The following is a 25,621-nucleotide window of genomic DNA, read 5'->3' on the forward strand; positions in this document are numbered from 1 at the left end:
CACACACACACACACACACACACACACACACACACCACACACCCAGAGATACAAGGATTCACCCTCATCTGAGCAGCAATCCCCAAAGGATGCTATTGTCCGCTGGTGACTGACATCAGTCAGACAGTAAGAGGGACCCTCCACCACTGGTTGCCTGCTGTTTTCATTACAAAGCCATCACCTTCAGCACACACACACACTTTAACTGTGCACACAAACACACACACTCACTCACTCCTCTGACAGATTTCCCTCAGTCCTGACTACCCATACTCCTTTCTTTCACCCATCCATTCAATCCAGCTCACCTAACCAATCCTCATTCTCTCTTGGCCCTCTCTGTTGCTTTCTCTCTTCCTCTTCTCCTCCATCCTTCCACCGCTTCCCCCTTTCATGCTCAGCATCCCACAGGGTTAAACCCCCACTGCCCCCCTCATGAGGAGCGGTGTTGTTTGAGGGTTGCTGTGATGACCGCCCCAGGCTCAGCCGCCACCACACCGCTTCCTCCCAGCAGTTTCACGGTGAACCCTCACTGCAGCCCATGCTGGGAGCTTTTCATAATCCCACAAACACACTAATACTCCCACACACTCACACTGTCGCTCACGGTTACTAACACATCTGCCAGCTGCCAGAGGGGAGTGAACAGGGACGCACCACCTCTCGCAGAAACACATGCACAAATACATACACACACACACACACACACACACACACAAGTGGAAGCAGCAGATTGCATCCAAGGTGATAGATAGAGCACTGTGGGAAGGAACTGTGCCTGTTCAATTACAATCATTACTATCACTTAGGGAGATTTGTCATGGTCAAAGTGAGTTGGAGCTGTGGAGAAAATAATCACCTTGAGGCGGGTGAAGTGGTGTTATTTCCAGTTTTAGAAAAGGGGTTACGACGTCCTCAAAGCTCTCTCCCAATTAACAATGACTAAAATTAAACAGAAATTAATTAATCTAAAACTCCCAACAGATGTTTGGGTTTTTTATGTATATATATATAAATCGCTCAAATATACATGACAGAATCTTAAAATGCACTTGGCACATAAAGAATCATATTATCCATTAACCTGCAGTCTGTCAACTACAATTTAAGCCATAAGAGCTGCAACTCCAAATGTAGCTGCTGTGCCTTTCATTGGCTGGACAGGGGAAGGCCATGTGGCAGTGGAAGCTGTCAGTCAAAGCTGGGTCTTTTAAATGGAATTAGAGAGTCTGGAGGGTGTGAAGGTGCCACACAGGTGACCACGGCCTCTCTGTCACTGACTGACTGACAGAATGGAGAATGGAGGACAAAGAGCACACATGGCCGTGGAGCTAAAACATGAGACCTCCAATGTTCTCAGCAGTTGGTCTTCACTCGTACAAAGTGATAGCTGGATAGCGAAAAACCAAACTTTAGAATGATCTTCCACAGCTTTTCTTACAGGACACTTCGAGGACTTTTAGTGCTGGATCAGCTGTGTTTAGTTTGTTTTTATTGATATTTATGTTGGTAAATGATAAATTGAATTATTGAGTTTTAATGAAGGGATGACAATGATGTTGTAACAAATGTCTTCAGATAAAGAGCCAGTTTAACAAAGTTTAAGCACATTGATATATACATGTTGTAAAGAAGTTCTTTTGTGTTTTTGTTTGTTTGGGTTTTTTTAATGAGGTATGAGAATACAAAATACTTGCATAAATTGGCAAATACAAAATGCAAAGGGGTTTTAATACAGAAGCAGAATGCTGATCAATTATAGTTGTAAACAGAAAACAAACTCAAAGTTGGGTATATTAACTGAAATGAATAGTTTATAGTTTCCTGAGTCAGATTACATCACAGCAGATTACCATTCAAATTTTCAGTAATGCATGTGAATTACATTACAGATGCACCCCGTCCTTAAAGTCAGTAAACTCATTTAAAGACTGCTGTGGCATGTACACAACAGGATTTGTGTGAGTCAATTAGCTACAGAGAAAAGTGGACAGTGAATTCTGAATAATCCTTCCTTGGAATAATTGAACACTAATTCCATTCATGGAGGCTCAAATTTAGTGGATCAAATCTGAGCCATTACACACTGTTAATGAGGTATTATGTTACCACTGCAGCCTTTCAGCAACATCTGAACTCCACCCTTTTTTTTACCAGGGGTCATGACCTCTGTCCAATTGTGGTTTTGTGGCAAGAAACAGTTCCATGGTATGCAGAGGCAACACAGTCATTGATCTAATATCTCTCTCCTTCCTCTATTAGAGTCACGTCTCTCCTGCTTAAAAAAAGACATCAGTGGATTTTCTCTGAACCGGATTTCATGAGGATGAGTGAAGGTGTTATTGTCCACTGCTTCAACATGACGCCTATTCATGTTCTCTGACTCAATACACCTAGAAACTGCCTGAGATGAAAAGCTGTCCTGGACACTGTCATTTACAAATGAGAGTCCTCTCTCCATCTTTCTGCCCATGACATGAAAGACTGCCTCTCCTCTGTTCTCCTCTCGTCTCTTTTCTCCTCTCCTCCTCCTCGCAGTCGGGAAGTATCCATTCATCACAGTCAGTCTGTTAATGCCAATGTGTGTGGAGGTGATCTCCAATATGTCGCGCTGCTGTCACCTCACCAGTCCTACATGCCTGATCTCTGCTTATTCATCTGGCATATCCCCTGGAACGCCTTTCTCTCTCTCTCTCTCTTTCTCTCTTTCTCTCTCTCTCTCTCTCTCTCACACACATACACACACACATCCTCATCATCATCTCACTTGTGCAGTCTCTCCCGTGCACATACGTGTACAAGAACACACAAATACACAAGATCCCATTGTGCAGAGTTCCTTCTAGACACACACACATACACAGGTCATTTCATATTTACGCAGTCTATCTCAAACACACACACACACACACACACACACACACACACACACACACACACAATCTCCTTCCCTCGTCTCATTTCTCACAAATATTTTTTCTCTCTCCAGCTCATTTCTCTCGCCTCCCTCGCTCGCCCTTGTCCTCGCTACCATCCGTCGCCTCTCTGCTTGGCCGTGTCCTCGTGCACAATCACAAACGCACACAATCCATTCCCCCTTATTCCCAGCCAGTCATCCTGAACAGCCCTCTGTGGGGTAAGTAGATAGGAGGCCGCTGAAACATGTAGAGCCAAACGGCCCTCCGAGGATACCGGCTATCCCACTGCTGGGAACTACTATAGGAGTGGGTGGGTGGGGTGGGTTTGAGAGTGAGCCTAGATTGAGGAGTAATGGCCAAGTGTGTGAATTCTGCGTGTGGATTCGTGAAAAGTGCAGTGGGAGGGTGTGAGGAGATGAGAAAGGGTGACAAAGATAGTGGGAGAAGCCATCCACTACGGTCAGGAAAAGCAGCAGAGCCAGGCACCCTCATACAGGTGTGTGTGTGTCAGTGTGTGAGTGTGTGTGTGTGTAGGAGGACGGCTGGGTGACAGGGGGTCAGGTTGAAGAGAGTAATCTCCCCAGGATTAAGAGTGCTGCTCCTGTGTTAATGTGACTGTCAATGAGAATTAAGTCCCTGGACGATCCTCTCCACCAGTCTCTCTCCTCTCTCTCGCATCCTGTCCACCCGTCACACTAATGACCACTTTCTGTGGAGTGTGCCAGGGCTGTATGCTAAAAACAATTGGGAAATAATTACACTCTCTCAATACAGTACAAATTGCAGAGCCGAGCAGCGGGACAGGGAGAGATATAAGCAGAGAGGGAGGGAAGGAAGGGGGGGGAGAGAGAGAGAGAGAGAGAGAGAGAGAGGAGGGGTGGAGGCAAGGATGACTAACAATTACAACACGATAGGGGCTGGGTCTCATTACTGCGCCCATTAACATGCACCAAGTAATTTTCCCCTCTTAGTTTGTGTGTGTGCGCATGAAATAGAGAGGGGGGGGGCAGTGTGTCTGTGCGCGCCTGGAGTGTGCGTGTGCGCCCAATAGAGTGTGCCCATTAGGTTCTGCAACACACCTCCCTGCCTCCGTGCGCAATCTGCCCGGAGAACCCCCGGCGGCACCTCATCTCTCTCCCATATGTCCGAGCTCCGCGCGCTCTCCCCTTTCCTTCCCCAGCCGATCACGATCCATGCAAAGCGATTAGAAGGCGCGTGAAAAGAGCCCGGTCAGCGGATCAGCCTCGCAGATCACTCAATAAGCACCGCTAAGCAGAGCCGGGCTCCGACCGATCGCTTATTTAACCTCGCCGTGGTGAAACACTGCATCAATCTCACCTCAATCTTCCCCTGCCCCTCACCGACAGCGTGCGCCCTACACACGGTCAGCAGAATTGATGCCCGTTTTGGATCGCCTCATTATATATGTTCCTTTTTTTTACGCATGGCAATCACGCACGAAGAAGGAGCGGAGTTACTTGAGAGATCAAGGACATTTTCGTTGGAAATCCTGATGTTCTTTTAAGAAATCGTTCCTCAGCAAAAAATGTGTTCGCTGCGCTCCGAGCCAAGAAAATCAAAGTTGCTTTCAGCTCGTCAGTCGTTTAGTGAGCCAGGCAGCCAGTCACCACTCCTTCTCTCCCTTCTCCCGATGGAAAATGCTCCACATCCCCTCAGCCAAAGTCCCCCTCTGACCCCCATCCTCGTTTCATTAGCCTATTGACCGCGCGCCATAAACAGAAACAGGGAATTCAAACATGAATCTATACTAATTAAACTGTTGAATTTTTATTTAAAAAAACAAAACAAAACACCACCTTACCGAAATCTATAATCTCGATGACATGATCACAGGAAATTGTAAAAGATCCAAGTTGAGACAGTGGAGCCTCTTTCCCACTTTCAGCTTCAACTCCACTGATTGTGATTTCCAGACTCGGGGCAATCCTTCCGAGCCTCCTGTCCAGTTCCCGGAGCCCGCGACAAACACGCCGAAGCAAGGGGTGAAGAGAGAGCCACTACTACGCAAGACTGCCAGCTCTCCGGAGCCGGGTGAGAAAACAGAGCTCGATCAATGGCGATATGGTCCAATCTGCCATTATTTCGCCACGTCCCATTTCAAAGCCACACTGAGGAGAAAGTCATCAAAAGTGCGTAATTCCCCCCAAAAGACGCCGGGTTGGCGTTGTTTATAATTTATTTATTTTTGTGAACACTCCACACAAGTTTATCCCCCTGCGCGCCGCTGTCACACAGAGGCGTTATAGTCGCTGGAGAGACGCTGATGAGAGTGATGGTATTGTGATGCAGGAGTGATAGTTGCGCTCCCGTCGCTCCTCCCGAGCAGGGATCGATTGGACATGAGAAATGCGATGCGAGCCCGTCTTCCCCATTCAGAACACGTGCAACAGCGCCCGCCCAGTTCACCAGCTCCCAAGTACACCCCCACCCCATCCCCCCCCCCCCCCCACCCCCTCTTGCTCGCTGATGTCATGTAGTTTACAAGTAGCCTGGGCTGGGGATAGGGGTGACGATTCTGTACCTATATATCCTGAAGAGAGAGGGGGTTACATGACAGCCGTTCATAGACTGCCAATCGCTCATTCCAGCAAGTCATTTCCCAACTTTTATAAGTTTGTGTATTTGCTTTTCTGTGTCATTGACCTAATATATGACAGGACTTTACGCACAGACTTGACAATTTATTCATATGGGCAAATTAATGATCTGATCCTAAATGGTATAGATTTAGAGTGTTTTGGGTGAAAAGGTCAATCCAAAATGACATCAGTCTATCAACAGTTGTATTTGTACACAGTTTAAGGTTGTCAATAATCTTACATTGATATTAAGTTAGGAGTAAGAAATGTGTGAGTACCGTATGAAAGTATCTCTCCACATTGGTTGGATTTTGTGATGACCATAGGCTAGAGGTCATATCTCACCAGTCAATGTACACGTCAATACTACAGGGCTGCAACTGGTGTGAGTGTGTTGAGTTGAGGAGGTGGTCTCATTGGTTCTGGACTGACTGACAGGTGCAATATCGTGCATTAGTCGATGACCCCTGCTCATCACAAAAGAGCCCACCGCGCTTCTACACTTCGATCATGTTACAGGCGATGTGTGGATATCAATAGACTCTACTTGGTTCTGTGCTCGGCCATACGCGCGCATGGTGTAACCCCCCCTACCTAGATGTTAAACAGAATTTAATCACCGCCGCCTCTCCGTTACGCACCAGGAGACAGCCTATCAATTATTCCATCCCTGGAAAATTCTGGTGTGTTGATGGCGATTGATTGCTTTGCGCTGTATTTGCAGTCGTTAAGACTTAGAGGGGGTCGATGTCTGCTAACGACCCAAGGTGAAGAGTATCCGATACATTCAGATGTCTTCCTTGTTGCCAGCATTGCCGGGCCACACGGTGGGCCCTGTCAGGCATTTCCGTTGGAAGAGACGTGCCTTTTAACTTATCTAAGCAAAAGTGGACGTGCAGCATGGTACACACTTGCTGAACTCCCGGCTTTTATGTCATTGTAATCACTGACAACCTTGCCAGGTACTGTCCTCAATTACTTTTGACCATTTTGCTAGATGCCCATATCCAGTGAGAAAGTGCTGTATGCTATTTTCACCGGATTAAGCAAGGCTTGAATCTATTACAAATCGATCTGTCTGACTTTTAACTGAGAACAGATTAGACATTGATGCGGTTTTGCTGTGACTTTATATGGCACATGCAGCCCCTTTGTTGCAGCATTTAGATGAAAAAGCTTTAAACTGAAATAGAAGTACTAGTCTCAGGACCATGGACAGTGCCAGAAGCGCCGCACCTAAATCCAGTACACTGGACAGCTCCAGCCTATCCTGTCACTGACTGTGTGCATACTTTGCTGTCAAGTAGCTAATCCAGTGCATAGACAAAAAGACAAAAGTCGCTTGAGTGTATAATGCATAAGTAAAAAGAAAAAAATAAACACACCAGAAAGTTGATGAAATTTAGACTCATATATCCTGTCTGCATCGGCAAGTGGTTGTGTCTCCAGTTTTGAACCTGTGTCTCAACAGCGGATCAGAGGCCTTGTATGTTAAAGTGAGGCAGCTAATGGATGCAACGGCCCATAGCACTTATCTCATCAATCCTTCCTCAGAGGGGCCAGATAGTATCAGAGGGAACCACATCATAAACACTCTGCTGGGCTACAAAGCGTGAACGGTGCGAAATGTAATTTACTACTTTTATATTTACCATTATATGTCCAGCTGTTGTTACAGCAGCATCCGTTTCAGTGTGAAAGTCTTAAGCAGAAATGGTTAAGTTAAAGGATGTATATTGCGGCCTCTTGGCGCTTCGTGTGTCAGAGTCGCTGGGTTATAGGATCCTCTCCTGGATATATTCTCCCAATAATCATCTCCCAGGAGAGAAAAACATTAGCGAGATATCTGCTCATAACTTGTGGAATATTTCTTCCTCCTAAATCGATATTCCTTCATTAATCCCTCTCAAAGATATTGTTTATCTGGTGTCGTGGGGACGCCTGGAAAAGTGGCCGAGGTAAGATGAGCGGTTTGTAATTGATTCATTTGAAGTCACAGGGTGAGACATGTTAGGTTTTTTTTTTCAAGATAAATTAGATTATGCTAATGATCACAAGAGAAATGGTTGTTAGATCAGCTTTAGACAATAATAAGGACATAAAGTAAATCTATGCTGGCGTGGAGCATGTAAATAATGGACCAGAACCTTCAGCGTACAACTGTGGAAATGTCAGACTTAAATAGGACACTAAAAGTCAGACAAAGCAGCAGCTGGTGAGGTTATTTTTTTTAACCAGACCCGTAAAAACCTCAACCTATAAACTTCTTTCAAATTTAAAAGTGTACATTACGACTCAGGCGTGATCTAATGACTTTACTCACAGCTTGGTGACGATGCTTCAGGCTTTTTTAGCTCTTTTGTCCTGACGCGTGTAAGGCTCCTTTTTTCAGCTCACGAGGCCTGTGCTATGGCCTATAAGGATAAAAAAAAATCAACATTTCTTATTGGAAAAAAAACACACTTTTACTCAAGGTACGGCAAAAAATAATGCCATCCAAGCATAGCTGATGTAGAACTTTGGGTGGTTAACTTTCAGAGGACCCCAAATCGTGGCCTGAGGCGATAAAATGTGGGGCGTGTTTGTTAATGATAGATAGAGAGAGGGATGCCAGCAACACCACTAATTACACAATCACACAAACGCTGCGCCCTGGCGGTCGGTGGAGCAAAATCTAAGGTTAGACTGTGTTCCGTCACATCGACCACACCACAGACAAGAGGAGGGGGTATTATTCTTTGTACACCGTGATTTGCTTCATAATTTAGAAAGAAGGGTGGGATTGTTCGGATTTTGGATATATCCTGCTGGCAGGTTTGAACTAAAACAAGACTTGATCATCGATTTGGTGCTACCATGAAGGTTAATGAGAACAGACATCTTGGTTCCTCTGCTTTTGATCCCCCCCGTGCATAGAGATTCTTCATTTCTTTACGAGGTCACTGGCAGTAACCCGAGCAGGGCCATAAATAGTGTCCATGCCAGACAGGCCCGGTGTCTGTCAATACGCAGAAAGTTCAGACACAACATCCGCAAAGAGCAGGCAGAAGCACGACTGCTGACACCAAACTTGTGGTATTGGAGGAAACACTATTTAAAAAAACCATTGTAGTCCTATGACCCTTTGAATGTATTAGTGAATAAATCATTCTCTCTCTGTACGTTGGAAAGTGGCTGACAGGCACGATCACACAGCGCAGGATGAAGGTTCGGCCTCATGTGTGGTGTTGTACTGCCCCCGTGTGGCTATGGTGCGTGACTGATAACTCGGGTAGTTTTTGAGGTCATCCAGATTTATTATGGTGACAGTAAAAACTGAACTAGTGCCCTTTTGCGCAAGAGCCCTTTCCCTCCTTAGACCTGAACTCACTAAAATAATGAAACCCACAGCAAAGAGCTGTCTGGCATCAGCAAGAACTGGCAAGACAGAGGCTTCAGTTTTTTCCATCCAAGGTCAGACTTCAAAAGATGATTGATTAAATTAAGATGAATTAAATCTCTGATGCCTAACATGGCCAGCACAGACTGGAAGACATGCTTCAGCATTTTTTAGAATTATTTATTTCAAAATATTACACAGCTTTTGAATATGAAATTGCCTACAAGTCTTGAAAAGCCCTGACCAAAAAGGTCTGACTCAGTTCAAAATGGTTTCATTGATAAATAAAACATCAAGCTCACGGAGGGGCCAAGGAACACGATAATGATCTTCTCAACTCTCAAAATACTCCTGTGCTTTGCACCAGACTGCATGCAAATTGTGCTCATTTCATTTCAGACCAATTAACAGCATTCAAAAGGCTTTAGGAAAAGGGAATTGTAGCAGCACCCTCATCATTTGACCATACTGACAATGGATTTCCTTTGGTAAAACGCAAAGGAATTTATAATAAAACAAACATCAGTATGAATGGCATATTCCATCAAAGCATAAGACACACATTAAAGACTAGCCTGTAAACTTGTAAATAAACATGTAATACTAAGAGTTACATTTAAAAATTCTGTTCAATATTTCTGATATTCAGCTGACAAAAGCAACATTATTGTCATTATGTTTTGTAAAACAATGGATGTTGGATTTTATCCATAAATAATAATCTATGTTTCACAATACTTAAAATTTGTTTACAAGTATCACAATTTGTTTAAAAGTACACGCATGCACAATAACACAAATACTGACGATAAAAAAGAAAATGTATCTTGGTTTTCTGTCTCTTACTGTTTAGAGCAATAAGCGTTTCTAGTGAACATAACTTAAAAACTACATTCATTCACTATGTTGTTGTTTAAGTTTGTAATAATATGTGTGAATCCAGCATTTGAGTACTGCACATCATGGGAATGTATTCTGGATGTGCTCAGAAACTGTGATTGTCAACAGCTCTGACGAGACTCCCGTCAAGGTGACACTGATGAAAGGTGACAAGATGTCGGATGTGAAGAGATGCCGTAACAGCTGCTCATTAGCTAACTTTGTCTGCACAGAATGAAGCAGACACAGCAGAGGTAATGAAGAAACATAGGATGCATCTTATCAGTCTCCAGATGTTACCACTGCACACGGCTCGTCCTTTAACTGATTTTACACCAACAGAGCTGATGGAAGCTATTCAAACCCAAACTGCTTTCTCTCATCCGGACCTATCAAAGCAGCAGACGGGAAGTGACAAATACTGTGACAGAGGTCCACTGGTGTATGAGCTAACTTTAAAACAGTCAGAAAGCGTACACTGCAAATGTCAAGATGTCACGATGTTTGTAGCCAGATGTGTATGATTTCAGGGTTCATCAGTAGCCAGATGTCTGCACACGCCCCCGATTCCCACTCCAAGAGATTTTAGAGTTCCTCATGAAGGATACGACGCAGCCATTTGGGATGGCGTGTGACGTAATCGGCTGCGTCCAGCACAAGGCGCATGAACTCCCCCACGTCAAAGGAGTAGTTGGTAAACTTTGGATGGTCCCCAAGGGTGGGATGGTGACCCTGAGAAAAGTGTAGAACAAATAGTAAATAGACATATCAAAGCATGTGGAAACAAAAACATGACAGCATATGAATGTGTGTGTTTGTGTTGTCAGGTTGCCCTCGCAGTTAGATGGCAGAGATAATACAGGTGAGAAACAAAATAATGCGCGTTTGCTCTGACGTGCCTATAAGTGCTCGCGCACATAATTAAATGTGTGCATACAAGTGTAAGTGTGTGTGTATGTAAGACAGGTGAGATGAATTGAGAAGGCTCATGCTGAGATGTCAGAGAGCTAATGGCTGGTACGGGAGTTTCCCCTACCTTGTCCTGTGGGAGCACTTTGTCCATTGTCTGCCAAGTCACGTATCGAATGCCCCGCAGCCGAGCCAAATCTTGATAGCAGCTCTCATCCTGACAATTATATCTGGGAGGGACAGATGCAGACACTTTATCTCTTGCTCTCTTAGGTGTGCCTCACTTTCACTCTTTTCCTGCTCAGTCTTTCTCTCATGCACGTGCTCTATGAACACCGTGGCTTTCTCTGGGTGTCACTCACCAAAATGCACACACACATGCTCCTACAAGTACACACACACACAAACATACACACATTCCAATCAGTCGCTCCTACCCAGGGTAGCCAGGTGTGATGAATGCCTGGTTAATTAGGCAGTATTTCACATTCATACACCAAGTGGCTGAGGGGGAACTTTGGGCACAACGCAGCCAAACCCATCGGTCTCCCTGTTCCCCTCTCTTTCTGTCTTCTGTCACACACACACACACACACACACACACACACACACACACACACACACACACAAAGTGTCACTCACAGCTCAAAGATGACAGCCCAGTCGGGGAGGAAGAGGAGGTGTGTAAGACCCGCCCCGTGCATCCCTATGAAGATGTCAGAGTTGTGGGTGATCCTCAGCTGCTCCAAGAAGGGAACATCCCTAAAGGATAGAGGGAGTCGTGCATCAATCATCTTCATTGAGTGAACACTGTCGCTACTACACAATTTCAAAAGCTACACACTTTTTGTATTCGTACACAGCGCCGCTACACTCCTGGCCAATGCTAAGCTGCACTGAATAGTTCCTGCGGTAATGTGGCAAACACTCTATAACTCACTTGTATTTGTAGTCCACCACATTGACCTCCAGCAATGGCACGGTCTTGAGGGCATTTACAAGCTGTAATAACAACAGAAGGATGAGTTCTCTGATCAATGGGAGAGCAGACAAATATAGGCAGCAGCCATATAAATCACACGCCTCTTTTACTCATACTGTTTATAGAAAGTAAGATTTTAAATAGGCACTTAACAGAGGCGGGCAGTAAATCAATGGTGGGAAGGAGGGGCTGAGGGAGTGGGAGAGTTGTACAAGAGTGAAGAAACAGAAAGAGACATGAAGGGAAGATGGGGAGATGGGGAGACAGAAAAAAAGGAAAAGGACGACAGGTGGCAGAATGTGGCGAAGGGAAAAGAACAAGTGCTTGAAAGAAAGGCACAGACGCAGAGAGGGTGGGAGGAAGGGAAGGAGGTGCTTGACTCACCTCCACTTGGTTTAATATCCTTCTGTATTCTGTGCTGCGTGCCAGCAGGGTGACACGAACACGCCCCTCCTGAAAACAGCAATGCACCCAATAATCAATCAGACAAGGACAGAAAAGATAGGCGGCATGGAAAACATGACGCTCATTCAAAATAACTTCAAGGCTTCTACTTCAAAGGTCTCTTCTGTATGTCACAGAGGAACAAATAAATGAGCTAAAGTAACATCAGAAGAGTAATTCTTTAAGTGGAATCATCAAAGAAGGTCTTTTCTAATGTGTTCTTAATAGTTTGAATGGTGTGTACATTCATCTTCTTATTCTGTATTCTTCTACTGCCACCTTGTGTCTTTAAAGAGTATTTATACTTTTTTGGAGGTGTCACCATTTGTGACAGTAAACAATGAGTCAAAGTAATGACGATTACAGCAAAGTACAACTTTTGCAATCTCCTGAACACAACAAACTAAAACCACAACAACTTTACAGGCAGTGAGCATACTGTCCTATGGATTCAGCGCAGACCTAATGTCTCATCTTCAACTTAAAGTATTGAAAATGATGCCATTCTGAATAGAACCAGACCAGAGCAAATTACGAGAAGGGGTAGATAGGGGGGAAAGAGTGGTGAGGGCACTTGAATAGGACACAATAGAGGAGAGCAGCAGTGCGAGTCTCTAGCTGTGCCATTAATCTAAGGATGAAAGGAGGAGCTGGAGAGAGGGTCAGGGCCAAGAAGACCTCTCATTCAGTCACTGGCTATCGCTAGCAGCCCTGTGTGTCACTAAAAAGCCTCTTAGCATATTTCCAGTGAAGGCCATGAATACTCAATGAGCTGATCCACAGGAAGGAAGAAGTTATCGGACTTTGCCGGTCATAAAGATACTAGGGCTGTACCCAACTCAGAATTTTGATTATACAGTCAGTTGATTTGGATTTGGCTGTTCAACACAAATATTTGACTATTTGTTCCATTTTTTTTTCATATGGACTATTTGGTAATCAGAAAATCCACTGCCATGAGTTTCAGCACACATGTATTTCTGTTTAAATCAAGCTTTCACACAATGAAAAAGTTTAGCAGCATTGGCCACTATGTAATAACTGACATCTCCTCTTTAATATGATAGGCCTTATTTCTCTTTAAACATCAAAATTAATAAATAAATACAAACAAGATTTAAGATATTTTAGATCCTGAAAATGTAAATAAATCAGCATTGCCTGCTTTGAAATAACACCTTCTTCAAAATTGGCTTATTAGGCCACTGTATTACTTTTTAAATATTAAATGAATGAATGATTAAATAAACAACTTGAACTACTCAACGTTAACTTGCCGAGTTGACTGAGGAGTCTCCAATTGATGATTTGACTCATTGACTTTCAGGGGGCAGCCCTAAAAGAAACAGTCAAACACCTCAAACCTGGTACCATAAAACATCTGTGAGGAGTGCTGGAGTGTAAAATATATAGGTGATGAATGAGGATGTGAATGCATGGCTGTGTGAGCCATGTGTGCCTGTATGTACATTAAATGTGCATGTATTCTGTCAGAAACTAGTAAGCTACACATATCATAGAGGAGTTTATTGTTTTAATAAGATCACCCACACTAATGCTTCACTAAGGCTTCACAATTGCAAAGACAGTGTGATCAGTGACATTTATGAAATTCATATGAAATATGAAGAATTCAAATGCAACATCCAGGCCAAAAGCAACACTGTTTTCCGCAGCAAAAGGAAGGAATGCTGGCAGAAAATTGCCGACATTAAGTTAATTTAATATTCAACATTAATTTGACATTCAAAATACAAACCTACTATGCGCTTCAACTACTTGAGTGATTGATGTCAAACCAACTGTATAACATACAGACTAATATCCCTCATGTGCCACAAGGATTCTTTTTAAAAAATATATTTTGGTCATTTTTTACAATTAAAAAACATGAATAAAATTCAGCTTTTCTGCACTTTTGCAGCAATTATTCTCAAGATATTCTTATTGAGACTTTTTGTCAGGTTTCCTGACACAAGTTCTGTAACTGGAGTGGTGGTAAGGTTATTTATTTATTGTATATGTAAAAAATTTGACGAAAAGATATATTTGAAAAAGAAGCCTTGTTACACATGAGGGATATTAGTCTGTATGTTATACAGTTGGTTTGATGCCATTCACCCAAATGGCTGAAGCACATAATAGGTTTGTATTTTGAATGTCAAATGAATGTTGTTCGTATAGGATGTCATCTGGGACATCTAAAGGATTGCATCTCCCTAAAAACTCTTGCTCTCCTAAGCGCTCTCATGATCCACGCACCAATGTCGACAGTACCTTCTAATGGGCAGGCCATTTTCCAAAGAGAAGTGAGTGGTAAGGAGGTGGTACTTTTATACTCGTTGATCTCTTATCCAGAACATAGCCTGCTGCGGAGCAGGTCAGCCGTTCAGCTTTACAATCAGAAACATAATCAGCCCTACAATTTATTATCAGTCTTAAGTGGCGAGGATATATATTTAAGTGTGAACTATGGAACGTTGTGCTATACAGACATAAAGTGTACATTCCCTGACCGGGAATCGAACCCGGGCCGCGGTGGTGAGAGCGCCGAATCCTAACCACGAGATCATCAGGGACCTGTTGGAACAAATCGAAGGACCTTTTATGTGACAGCGGCATGGCCGTTCACGGATGGCCATCACTCAAATATAACAAACTTGCCAAAAGGACTTTTTGTGTGTGTGTGTGTGTGTGTGTGTGTGTGTGTGTGTGTGTGTGTGTGTTTGTCTGAAAATAATAATAATAATAATAATAAATTTTATTTGTAATGCACTTTTCATAAAAACAATCTCAAAGTGCTACAGAGTAAAAACGACACATAAAATCAGCAATCAAATGCTTTTTTAAAAAGGTGGGTTTTCAGGCCACATTTAAAAGTGTCAGTAGCCTGTGGTGCCCTCAGGTGTTCTGGGAGGGCGTTCCAAAGACGGGGGGCGGCGGAGCAGAAAGCCCGATCACCCATTGTGTGGAGCTTAGTCCTTGGGGTTTTAAGGAGATGGGTGGAGGAAGAACGGAGGGAACGTGTGGATGTCTGAGGAGTGAGGAGGTCCTTGAGGTATGTGGGGGCAGTTCCATGGAGGCACTGGTGGGTGAGGAGGGAGACCTTATACTCAATGCGGAGTGAGACAGGGAGCCAGTGGAGTGTTTTTAGAATGGGAGTGATGTGATTGATTACCATACTGGTGATTTTACCAGTACCCGAGATGCATGTTAATGACAGGCGATGGAAAGCAAAAGTCGGAACTCAGCTGAAAAGGCCGTGCTGCACCCAGACGGTCTACAGCACGCGTCTTTAAATCACCCAAACATATGTTGGTGTACTCATTCTCAGAGAGCTGACACCCTCCCTGGTGGTCTAGTGGCTAGGATTCGGCGCTCTCACCGCCGCGGCCCGGGTTCGATTCCCGGTCAGGGAACACACGCTTTATGTCTAATGCAAACTGTCTGGTTATCACAACATTCCATGACTTAGGCTTAATTAAATACATCCTGAATGAACATGATCTTGTGATTTCCCAGCCCTCGCCAAAACACATCATACTACTTCCAGTCACAGATACGGAAACAGATCTAATATGATAAAAATGAGAAGGGGGACCTCTGCTCTTCACTAGTTTTTGGAGTATGTTCTTTTAACAATCAGAAACATAACCAGCCCTACAATTTACTATCAGTCTTAAGTGGCTTGGGCATGTATTTAACATAGACTGTATAAAAGAAATGGACGTAACATCCGTGACATCACCCATTGATTTGTGGACTGCTGCTCGGAAGCCAATAGTTTCGAATCTAGACAGCGCCATCTTGAAAATTTCAGGTGCATGGCGGGAAAAAAAGAACACCGATTCTACTTATATGGGCATGAGGCGGAGTCATGGGCGGAGTCATGGGCGGAACCAACGGCGGAGCGGGGATGTTGCGAGGGCTGGATCTCGAGGACATTGGTCAATCACGACATAGCCACGCCCCAATGCATACCCTGCTTTATGGTCAAATATAAAATCAGGGAGGCCAAAATTTCACAAATGAACAGCAGACTGCATTGAAGAAGCCTTTAAACTAACGATTGAGACCATAAACACATTTTGAAAATGTTTACTGAGGTTAGAAATCAAGTGAATTCTCCATTGACTTGTATAGAGAGAGAAGTCCTTTTGAACACAACACAGTCGCCCCCTGGTGGCCTTTTGATAGAATGCAGCTCTAAGTTACTTCTGCATTTGCCTCATTTCAGAGGACCGGAACTCCCTGCCTGGTATTTAAGTGTGAGTCATGGAACGTTGTGCTACACAGACATAAAGTGTATGTTCCCTGACCGGGAATCGAACCCGGGCCGCGGCGGTGAGAGCGCCGAATCTTAACCACTAGACCATCAGGGACCTGTCAGAACAACTCGATGGACCTTTTATGTGACAGCCGCATGGCCGTTCACGGATGGCCATCACTCAAATATAACCGTGCTGCACCCAGACAGTCTACAGCACGCGTCTTTAAATCACCCAAACATATGTTGGTGTACTCATTCTCAGAGAGCTGACACCCTCCCTGGTGGTCTAGTGGCTAGGATTCGGCGCTCTCACCGCCGCGGCCCGGGTTCGATTCCCGGTCAGGGAACACACGCTTTATGTCTAATGCAAACTGTCTGGTTATCACAACATTCCATGACTTAGGCTTAATTAAATACATGCTGAATGAACATGATCTTGTGATTTCCCAGCCCTCGCCAAAACACATCATACTACTTCCAGTCACAGATACGGAAACAGATCTAATATGATAAAAATGAGAAGGGGGACCTCTGCTCTTCACTAGTTTTTGGAGTATGTTCTTTTAACAATCAGAAACATAACCAGTCCTACAATTTACTATCAGTCTTAAGTGGCTTGGGCATGTATTTAACATAGACTGTATAAAAGAAATGGACGTAACATCCGTGACGTCACCCATTGATTTGTGGACTGCTGCTCGGAAGCCAATAGTTTCGAATCTAGACAGCGCCATCTTGAAAATTTCAGGTGCATGGCGGGAAAAAAAGAACACCGATTCTACTTATATGTGCATGAGGCGGAGTCATGGGCAGAGTCATGGGCGGAACCAACGGCGGAGCGGGGATGTTGCGAGGGCTGGATCTCAGGGACATTGGTCAATCACGACGTAGCCACGCCCCAATGCATACCCTGCTTTATCGTCAAATATAAAATCAGGGAGGCCAAAATTTCACAAATGAACAGCAGACTGCATTGAAGAAGCCTTTAAACTAACGATTGAGACCATAAACACATTTTGAAAATGTTTACTGAGGTTAGAAATCAAGTGAATTCTCCATTGACTTGTATAGAGAGAGAAGTCCTTTTGAACACAACACAGTCGCCCCCTGGTGGCCTTTTGATAGAATGCAGCTCTAAGTTACTTCTGCATTTGCCTCATTTCAGAGGACCGGAACTCCCTGCCTGGTATTTAAGTGTGAGTCATGGAACGTTGTGCTACACAGACATAAAGTGTATGTTCCCTGACCGGGAATCGAACCCGGGCCGCGGCGGTGAGAGCGCCGAATCCTAACCACTAGACCACCAGGGACCTGTCAGAACAACTCGATGGACCTTTTATGTGACAGCCGCATGGCCGTTCACGGATGGCCATCACTCAAATATAACCGTGCTGCACCCAGACAGTCTACAGCACGCGTCTTTAAATCACCCAAACATATGTTGGTGTACTCATTCTCAGAGAGCTGACACCCTCCCTGGTGGTCTAGTGGCTGGGATTCGGCGCTCTCACCGCCGCGGCCCGGGTTCGATTCCCGGTCAGGGAACACACGCTTTATGTCTAATGCAAACTGTCTGGTTATCACAACATTCCATGACTTAGGCTTAATTAAATACATGCTGAATGAACACGATCTTGTGATTTCCCAGCCCTCGCCAAAACACATCATACTACTTCCAGTCACAGATACGGAAACAGATCTAATATGATAAAAATGAGAAGGGGGACCTCTGCTCTTCACTAGTTTTTGGAGTATGTTCTTTTAACAATCAGAAACATAACCAGCCCTACAATTTACTATCAGTCTTAAGTGGCTTGGGCATGTATTTAACATAGACTGTATAAAAGAAATGGACGTAACATCCGTGACGTCACCCATTGATTTGTGGACTGCTGCTCGGAAGCCAATAGTTTCGAATCTAGACAGCGCCATCTTGAAAATTTCAGGTGCATGGCGGGAAAAAAAGAACACCGATTCTACTTATATGGGCATGAGGCGGAGTCATGGGCAGAGTCATGGGCGGAACCAACGGCGGAGCGGGGAGGTTGCGAGGGCTGGATCTCAGGGACATTGGTCAATCACGACGTAGCCACGCCCCAATGCATACCCTGCTTTATCGTCAAATATAAAATCAGGGAGGCCAAAATTTCACAAATGAACAGCAGACTGCATTGAAGAAGCCTTTAAACTAACGATTGAGACCATAAACACATTTTGAAAATGTTTACTGAGGTTAGAAATCAAGTGAATTCTCCATTGACTTGTATAGAGAGAGAAGTCCTTTTGAACACAACACAGTCGCCCCCTTGTGGCCTTTTGATAGAATGCAACTCTAAGTTACTTCTGCATTTGCCTCATTTCAGAGGACCGGAACTCCCTGCCTGGTATTTAAGTGTGAGTCATGGAACGTTGTGCTACACAGACATAAAGTGTATGTTCCCTGACCGGGAATCGAACCCGGGCCGCGGCGGTGAGAGCGCCGAATCCTAACCACTAGACCACCAGGGACCTGTCAGAACAACTCGATGGACCTTTTATGTGACAGCCGCATGGCCGTTCACGGATGGCCATCACTCAAATATAACCGTGCTGCACCCAGACAGTCTACAGCACGCGTCTTTAAATCACCCAAACATATGTTGGTGTACTCATTCTCAGAGAGCTGACACCCTCCCTGGTGGTCTAGTGGCTAGGATTCGGCGCTCTCACCGCCGCGGCCCGGGTTCGATTCCCGGTCAGGGAACACACGCTTTATGTCTAATGCAAACTGTCTGGTTATCACAACATTCCATGACTTAGGCTTAATTAAATACATGCTGAATGAACACGATCTTGTGATTTCCCAGCCCTCGCCAAAACACATCATACTACTTCCAGTCACAGATACGGAAACAGATCTAATATGATAAAAATGAGAAGGGGGACCTCTGCTCTTCACTAGTTTTTGGAGTATGTTCTTTTAACAATCAGAAACATAACCAGCCCTACAATTTACTATCAGTCTTAAGTGGCTTGGGCATGTATTTAACATAGACTGTATAAAAGAAATGGACGTAACATCCATGACATCACCCATTGATTTGTGGACTGCTGCTCGGAAGCCAATAGTTTCGAATCTAGACAGCGCCATCTTGAAAATTTCAGGTGCATGGCGGGAAAAAAAGAACACCGATTCTACTTATATGGGCATGAGGCGGAGTCATGGGCGGAGTCATGGGCGGAACCAACGGCGGAGCGGGGATGTTGCGAGGGCTGGATCTCGAGGACATTGGTCAATCACGACGTAGCCACGCCCCAATGCATACCCTGCTTTATGGTCAAATATAAAATCAGGGAGGCCAAAATTTCACAAATGAACAGCAGACTGCATTGAAGAAGCCTTTAAACTAACGATTGAGACCATAAACACATTTTGAAAATGTTTACTGAGGTTAGAAATCAAGTGAATTCTCCATTGACTTGTATAGAGAGAGAAGTCCTTTTGAACACAACACAGTCGCCCCCTGGTGGCCTTTTGATAGAATGCAGCTCTAAGTTACTTCTGCATTTGCCTCATTTCAGAGGACCGGAACTCCCTGCCTGGTATTTAAGTGTGAGTCATGGAACGTTGTGCTACACAGACATAAAGTGTATGTTCCCTGACCGGGAATCGAACCCGGGCCGCGGCGGTGAGAGCGCCGAATCCTAACCACTAGACCACCAGGGACCTGTCAGAACAACTCGATGGACCTTTTATGTGACAGCCGCATGGCCGTTCACGGATGGCCATCACTCAAATATAACCGTGCTGCACCCAGACAGTCTACAGCACGCGTCTTTAAATCACCCAAACATATGTTGGTGTACTCATTCTCAGAGAGCTGACACCCTCCCTGGTGGTCTAGTGGCTGGGATTCGGCGCTCTCACCGCCGCGGCCCGGGTTCGATTCCCGGTCAGGGAACACACGCTTTATGTCTAATGCAAACTGTCTGGTTATCACAACATTCCATGACTTAGGCTTAATTAAATACATGCTGAATGAACACGATCTTGTGATTTCCCAGCCCTCGCCAAAACACATCATACTACTTCCAGTCACAGATACGGAAACAGATCTAATATGATAAAAATGAGAAGGGGGACCTCTGCTCTTCACTAGTTTTTGGAGTATGTTCTTTTAACAATCAGAAACATAACCAGCCCTACAATTTACTATCAGTCTTAAGTGGCTTGGGCATGTATTTAACATAGACTGTATAAAAGAAATGGACGTAACATCCGTGACGTCACCCATTGATTTGTGGACTGCTGCTCGGAAGCCAATAGTTTCGAATCTAGACAGCGCCATCTTGAAAATTTCAGGTGCATGGCGGGAAAAAAAGAACACCGATTCTACTTATATGGGCATGAGGCGGAGTCATGGGCAGAGTCATGGGCGGAACCAACGGCGGAGCGGGGAGGTTGCGAGGGCTGGATCTCAGGGACATTGGTCAATCACGACGTAGCCACGCCCCAATGCATACCCTGCTTTATCGTCAAATATAAAATCAGGGAGGCCAAAATTTCACAAATGAACAGCAGACTGCATTGAAGAAGCCTTTAAACTAACGATTGAGACCATAAACACATTTTGAAAATGTTTACTGAGGTTAGAAATCAAGTGAATTCTCCATTGACTTGTATAGAGAGAGAAGTCCTTTTGAACACAACACAGTCGCCCCCTTGTGGCCTTTTGATAGAATGCAACTCTAAGTTACTTCTGCATTTGCCTCATTTCAGAGGACCGGAACTCCCTGCCTGGTATTTAAGTGTGAGTCATGGAACGTTGTGCTACACAGACATAAAGTGTATGTTCCCTGACCGGGAATCGAACCCGGGCCGCGGCGGTGAGAGCGCCGAATCCTAACCACTAGACCACCAGGGACCTGTCAGAACAACTCGATGGACCTTTTATGTGACAGCCGCATGGCCGTTCACGGATGGCCATCACTCAAATATAACCGTGCTGCACCCAGACAGTCTACAGCACGCGTCTTTAAATCACCCAAACATATGTTGGTGTACTCATTCTCAGAGAGCTGACACCCTCCCTGGTGGTCTAGTGGCTAGGATTCGGCGCTCTCACCGCCGCGGCCCGGGTTCGATTCCCGGTCAGGGAACACACGCTTTATGTCTAATGCAAACTGTCTGGTTATCACAACATTCCATGACTTAGGCTTAATTAAATACATGCTGAATGAACACGATCTTGTGATTTCCCAGCCCTCGCCAAAACACATCATACTACTTCCAGTCACAGATACGGAAACAGATCTAATATGATAAAAATGAGAAGGGGGACCTCTGCTCTTCACTAGTTTTTGGAGTATGTTCTTTTAACAATCAGAAACATAACCAGCCCTACAATTTACTATCAGTCTTAAGTGGCTTGGGCATGTATTTAACATAGACTGTATAAAAGAAATGGACGTAACATCCGTGACGTCACCCATTGATTTGTGGACTGCTGCTCGGAAGCCAATAGTTTCGAATCTAGACAGCGCCATCTTGAAAATTTCAGGTGCATGGCGGGAAAAAAAGAACACCGATTCTACTTATATGGGCATGAGGCGGAGTCATGGGCAGAGTCATGGGCGGAACCAACGGCGGAGCGGGGAGGTTGCGAGGGCTGGATCTCAGGGACATTGGTCAATCACGACGTAGCCACGCCCCAATGCATACCCTGCTTTATCGTCAAATATAAAATCAGGGAGGCCAAAATTTCACAAATGAACAGCAGACTGCATTGAAGAAGCCTTTAAACTAACGATTGAGACCATAAACACATTTTGAAAATGTTTACTGAGGTTAGAAATCAAGTGAATTCTCCATTGACTTGTATAGAGAGAGAAGTCCTTTTGAACACAACACAGTCGCCCCCTTGTGGCCTTTTGATAGAATGCAACTCTAAGTTACTTCTGCATTTGCCTCATTTCAGAGGACCGGAACTCCCTGCCTGGTATTTAAGTGTGAGTCATGGAACGTTGTGCTACACAGACATAAAGTGTATGTTCCCTGACCGGGAATCGAACCCGGGCCGCGGCGGTGAGAGCGCCGAATCCTAACCACTAGACCATCAGGGACCTGTCAGAACAACTCGATGGACCTTTTATGTGACAGCCGCATGGCCGTTCACGGATGGCCATCACTCAAATATAACCGTGCTGCACCCAGACAGTCTACAGCACGCGTCTTTAAATCACCCAAACATATGTTGGTGTACTCATTCTCAGAGAGCTGACACCCTCCCTGGTGGTCTAGTGGCTAGGATTCGGCGCTCTCACCGCCGCGGCCCGGGTTCGATTCCCTGTCAGGGAACACACGCTTTATGTCTAATGCAAACTGTCTGGTTATCACAACATTCCATGACTTAGGCTTAATTAAATACATGCTGAATGAACATGATCTTGTGATTTCCCAGCCCTCGCCAAAACACATCATACTACTTCCAGTCACAGATACGGAAACAGATCTAATATGATAAAAATGAGAAGGGGGACCTCTGCTCTTCACTAGTTTTTGGAGTATGTTCTTTTAACAATCAGAAACATAACCAGCCCTACAATTTACTATCAGTCTTAAGTGGCTTGGGCATGTATTTAACATAGACTGTATAAAAGAAATGGACGTAACATCCGTGACGTCACCCATTGATTTGTGGACTGCTGCTCGGAAGCCAATAGTTTCGAATCTAGACAGCGCCATCTTGAAAATTTCAGGTGCATGGCGGGAAAAAAAGAACACAGATTCTACTTATATGGGCATGAGGCGGAGTCATGGGCAGAGTCATGGGCGGAGTCATGGGCGGAACCAACGGCGGAGCGGGGAGGTTGCGAGGGCTGGATCTCAGGGACATTGGTCAATCACGACGTAGCCACGCCCCAATGCATACCCTGCTTTATCGTCAAATATAAAATCAGGGAGGCCAAAATTTCACAAATGAACAGCAGACTGCATTGAAGAAGCCTTTAAACTAACGATTGAGACCATAAACACATTTTGAAAATGTTTACTGAGGTTAGAAATCAAGTGAATTCTCCATTGACTTGTATAGAGAGAGAAGTCCTTTTGAACACAACACAGTCGCCCCCTGGTGGCCTTTTGATAGAATGCAGCTCTAAGTTACTTCTGCATTGGCCTCATTTCAGAGGACCGGAACTCCCTGCCTGGTATTTAAGTGTGAGTCATGGAACGTTGTGCTACACAGACATAAAGTGTATGTTCCCTGACCGGGAATCGAACCCGGGCCGCGGCGGTGAGAGTGCCGAATCCTAACCACTAGACCATCAGGGACCTGTCAGAACAACTCGATGGACCTTTTATGTGACAGCCGCATGGCCGTTCACGGATGGCCATCACTCAAATATAACCGTGCTGCACCCAGACAGTCTACAGCACGCGTCTTTAAATCACCCAAACATATGTTGGTGTACTCATTCTCAGAGAGCTGACACCCTCCCTGGTGGTCTAGTGGCTAGGATTCGGCGCTCTCACCGCCGCGGCCCGGGTTCGATTCCCGGTCAGGGAACACACGCTTTATGTCTAATGCAAACTGTCTGGTTATCACAACATTCCATGACTTAGGCTTAATTAAATACATGCTGAATGAACATGATCTTGTGATTTCCCAGCCCTCGCCAAAACACATCATACTACTTCCAGTCACAGATACGGAAACAGATCTAATATGATAAAAATGAGAAGGGGGACCTCTGCTCTTCACTAGTTTTTGGAGTATGTTCTTTTAACAATCAGAAACATAACCAGCCCTACAATTTACTATCAGTCTTAAGTGGCTTGGGCATGTATTTAACATAGACTGTATAAAAGAAATGGACGTAACATCCGTGACGTCACCCATTGATTTGTGGACTGCTGCTCGGAAGCCAATAGTTTCGAATCTAGACAGCGCCATCTTGAAAATTTCAGGTGCATGGCGGGAAAAAAAGAACACAGATTCTACTTATATGGGCATGAGGCGGAGTCATGGGCAGAGTCATGGGCGGAACCAACGGCGGAGCGGGGATGTTGCGAGGGCTGGATCTCAGGGACATTGGTCAATCACGACGTAGCCACGCCCCAATGCATACCCTGCTTTATCGTCAAATATAAAATCAGGGAGGCCAAAATTTCACAAATGAACAGCAGACTGCATTGAAGAAGCCTTTAAACTAACGATTGAGACCATAAACACATTTTGAAAATGTTTACTGAGGTTAGAAATCAAGTGAATTCTCCATTGACTTGTATAGAGAGAGAAGTCCTTTTGAACACAACACAGTCGCCCCCTTGTGGCCTTTTGATAGAATGCAGCTCTAAGTTACTTCTGCATTTGCCTCATTTCAGAGGACCGGAACTCCCTGCCTGGTATTTAAGTGTGAGTCATGGAACGTTGTGCTACACAGACATAAAGTGTATGTTCCCTGACCGGGAATCGAACCCGGGCCGCGGCGGTGAGAGCGCCGAATCCTAACCACTAGACCACCAGGGACCTGTCAGAACAACTCGATGGACCTTTTATGTGACAGCCGCATGGCCGTTCACGGATGGCCATCACTCAAATATAACCGTGCTGCACCCAGACAGTCTACAGCACGCGTCTTTAAATCACCCAAACATATGTTGGTGTACTCATTCTCAGAGAGCTGACACCCTCCCTGGTGGTCTAGTGGCTAGGATTCGGCGCTCTCACCGCCGCGGCCCGGGTTCGATTCCCGGTCAGGGAACACACGCTTTATGTCTAATGCAAACTGTCTGGTTATCACAACATTCCATGACTTAGGCTTAATTAAATACATGCTGAATGAACATGATCTTGTGATTTCCCAGCCCTCGCCAAAACACATCATACTACTTCCAGTCACAGATACGGAAACAGATCTAATATGATAAAAATGAGAAGGGGGACCTCTGCTCTTCACTAGTTTTTGGAGTATGTTCTTTTAACAATCAGAAACATAACCAGCCCTACAATTTACTATCAGTCTTAAGTGGCTTGGGCATGTATTTAACATAGACTGTATAAAAGAAATGGACGTAACATCCGTGACGTCACCCATTGATTTGTGGACTGCTGCTCGGAAGCCAATAGTTTCGAATCTAGACAGCGCCATCTTGAAAATTTCAGGTGCATGGCGGGAAAAAAAGAACACAGATTCTACTTATATGGGCATGAGGCGGAGTCATGGGCAGAGTCATGGGCGGAGTCATGGGCGGAACCA

General features: G+C 44.9%; 1 protein-coding gene and 18 non-coding genes across 19 annotated transcripts in view; 9 read left to right on the plus strand and 10 right to left on the minus strand.

The window, feature by feature from the left end:
* Positions 1 to 9,949: 9,949 nt before the first annotated feature.
* Positions 9,950 to 25,621, minus strand: part of eogt (EGF domain-specific O-linked N-acetylglucosamine (GlcNAc) transferase) — a 51,870-nt gene continuing 36,198 nt past the window's right edge. The window contains exons 11-15 of the mRNA XM_053316159.1: positions 12,052 to 12,120; positions 11,626 to 11,687; positions 11,328 to 11,447; positions 10,813 to 10,915; positions 9,950 to 10,508 (exon numbers count right to left, since the gene is read on the minus strand). Of these exons, the coding sequence (XP_053172134.1) occupies positions 10,362 to 10,508; positions 10,813 to 10,915; positions 11,328 to 11,447; positions 11,626 to 11,687; positions 12,052 to 12,120 (501 nt within the window). The 3' untranslated portion in view covers positions 9,950 to 10,361. The remainder of the gene's footprint in view (positions 10,509 to 10,812; positions 10,916 to 11,327; positions 11,448 to 11,625; positions 11,688 to 12,051; positions 12,121 to 25,621) is intronic.
* Positions 14,619 to 14,690, minus strand: trnae-cuc (transfer RNA glutamic acid (anticodon CUC)). The gene has a single exon. It is a non-coding gene; the product is annotated as a tRNA-Glu (tRNA).
* trnae-cuc (transfer RNA glutamic acid (anticodon CUC)) lies at positions 15,459 to 15,530 on the plus strand. Its single transcript has one exon. It is a non-coding gene; the product is annotated as a tRNA-Glu (tRNA).
* Positions 16,422 to 16,493, minus strand: trnae-cuc (transfer RNA glutamic acid (anticodon CUC)). Its single transcript has one exon. It is a non-coding gene; the product is annotated as a tRNA-Glu (tRNA).
* On the plus strand, positions 16,657 to 16,728 carry trnae-cuc (transfer RNA glutamic acid (anticodon CUC)). Its single transcript has one exon. It is a non-coding gene; the product is annotated as a tRNA-Glu (tRNA).
* trnae-cuc (transfer RNA glutamic acid (anticodon CUC)) lies at positions 17,620 to 17,691 on the minus strand. Its single transcript has one exon. It is a non-coding gene; the product is annotated as a tRNA-Glu (tRNA).
* Positions 17,855 to 17,926, plus strand: trnae-cuc (transfer RNA glutamic acid (anticodon CUC)). Its single transcript has one exon. It is a non-coding gene; the product is annotated as a tRNA-Glu (tRNA).
* trnae-cuc (transfer RNA glutamic acid (anticodon CUC)) lies at positions 18,818 to 18,889 on the minus strand. Its single transcript has one exon. It is a non-coding gene; the product is annotated as a tRNA-Glu (tRNA).
* On the plus strand, positions 19,053 to 19,124 carry trnae-cuc (transfer RNA glutamic acid (anticodon CUC)). The gene has a single exon. It is a non-coding gene; the product is annotated as a tRNA-Glu (tRNA).
* Positions 20,016 to 20,087, minus strand: trnae-cuc (transfer RNA glutamic acid (anticodon CUC)). Its single transcript has one exon. It is a non-coding gene; the product is annotated as a tRNA-Glu (tRNA).
* On the plus strand, positions 20,251 to 20,322 carry trnae-cuc (transfer RNA glutamic acid (anticodon CUC)). The gene has a single exon. It is a non-coding gene; the product is annotated as a tRNA-Glu (tRNA).
* trnae-cuc (transfer RNA glutamic acid (anticodon CUC)) lies at positions 21,214 to 21,285 on the minus strand. The gene has a single exon. It is a non-coding gene; the product is annotated as a tRNA-Glu (tRNA).
* trnae-cuc (transfer RNA glutamic acid (anticodon CUC)) lies at positions 21,449 to 21,520 on the plus strand. Its single transcript has one exon. It is a non-coding gene; the product is annotated as a tRNA-Glu (tRNA).
* Positions 22,412 to 22,483, minus strand: trnae-cuc (transfer RNA glutamic acid (anticodon CUC)). The gene has a single exon. It is a non-coding gene; the product is annotated as a tRNA-Glu (tRNA).
* trnae-cuc (transfer RNA glutamic acid (anticodon CUC)) lies at positions 22,647 to 22,718 on the plus strand. The gene has a single exon. It is a non-coding gene; the product is annotated as a tRNA-Glu (tRNA).
* trnae-cuc (transfer RNA glutamic acid (anticodon CUC)) lies at positions 23,622 to 23,693 on the minus strand. Its single transcript has one exon. It is a non-coding gene; the product is annotated as a tRNA-Glu (tRNA).
* trnae-cuc (transfer RNA glutamic acid (anticodon CUC)) lies at positions 23,857 to 23,928 on the plus strand. The gene has a single exon. It is a non-coding gene; the product is annotated as a tRNA-Glu (tRNA).
* Positions 24,820 to 24,891, minus strand: trnae-cuc (transfer RNA glutamic acid (anticodon CUC)). The gene has a single exon. It is a non-coding gene; the product is annotated as a tRNA-Glu (tRNA).
* On the plus strand, positions 25,055 to 25,126 carry trnae-cuc (transfer RNA glutamic acid (anticodon CUC)). The gene has a single exon. It is a non-coding gene; the product is annotated as a tRNA-Glu (tRNA).

Source organism: Scomber japonicus, chromosome 3, assembly GCF_027409825.1.
Source record: "Scomber japonicus isolate fScoJap1 chromosome 3, fScoJap1.pri, whole genome shotgun sequence".
Lineage (NCBI taxonomy): Eukaryota > Metazoa > Chordata > Actinopteri > Scombriformes > Scombridae > Scomber > Scomber japonicus.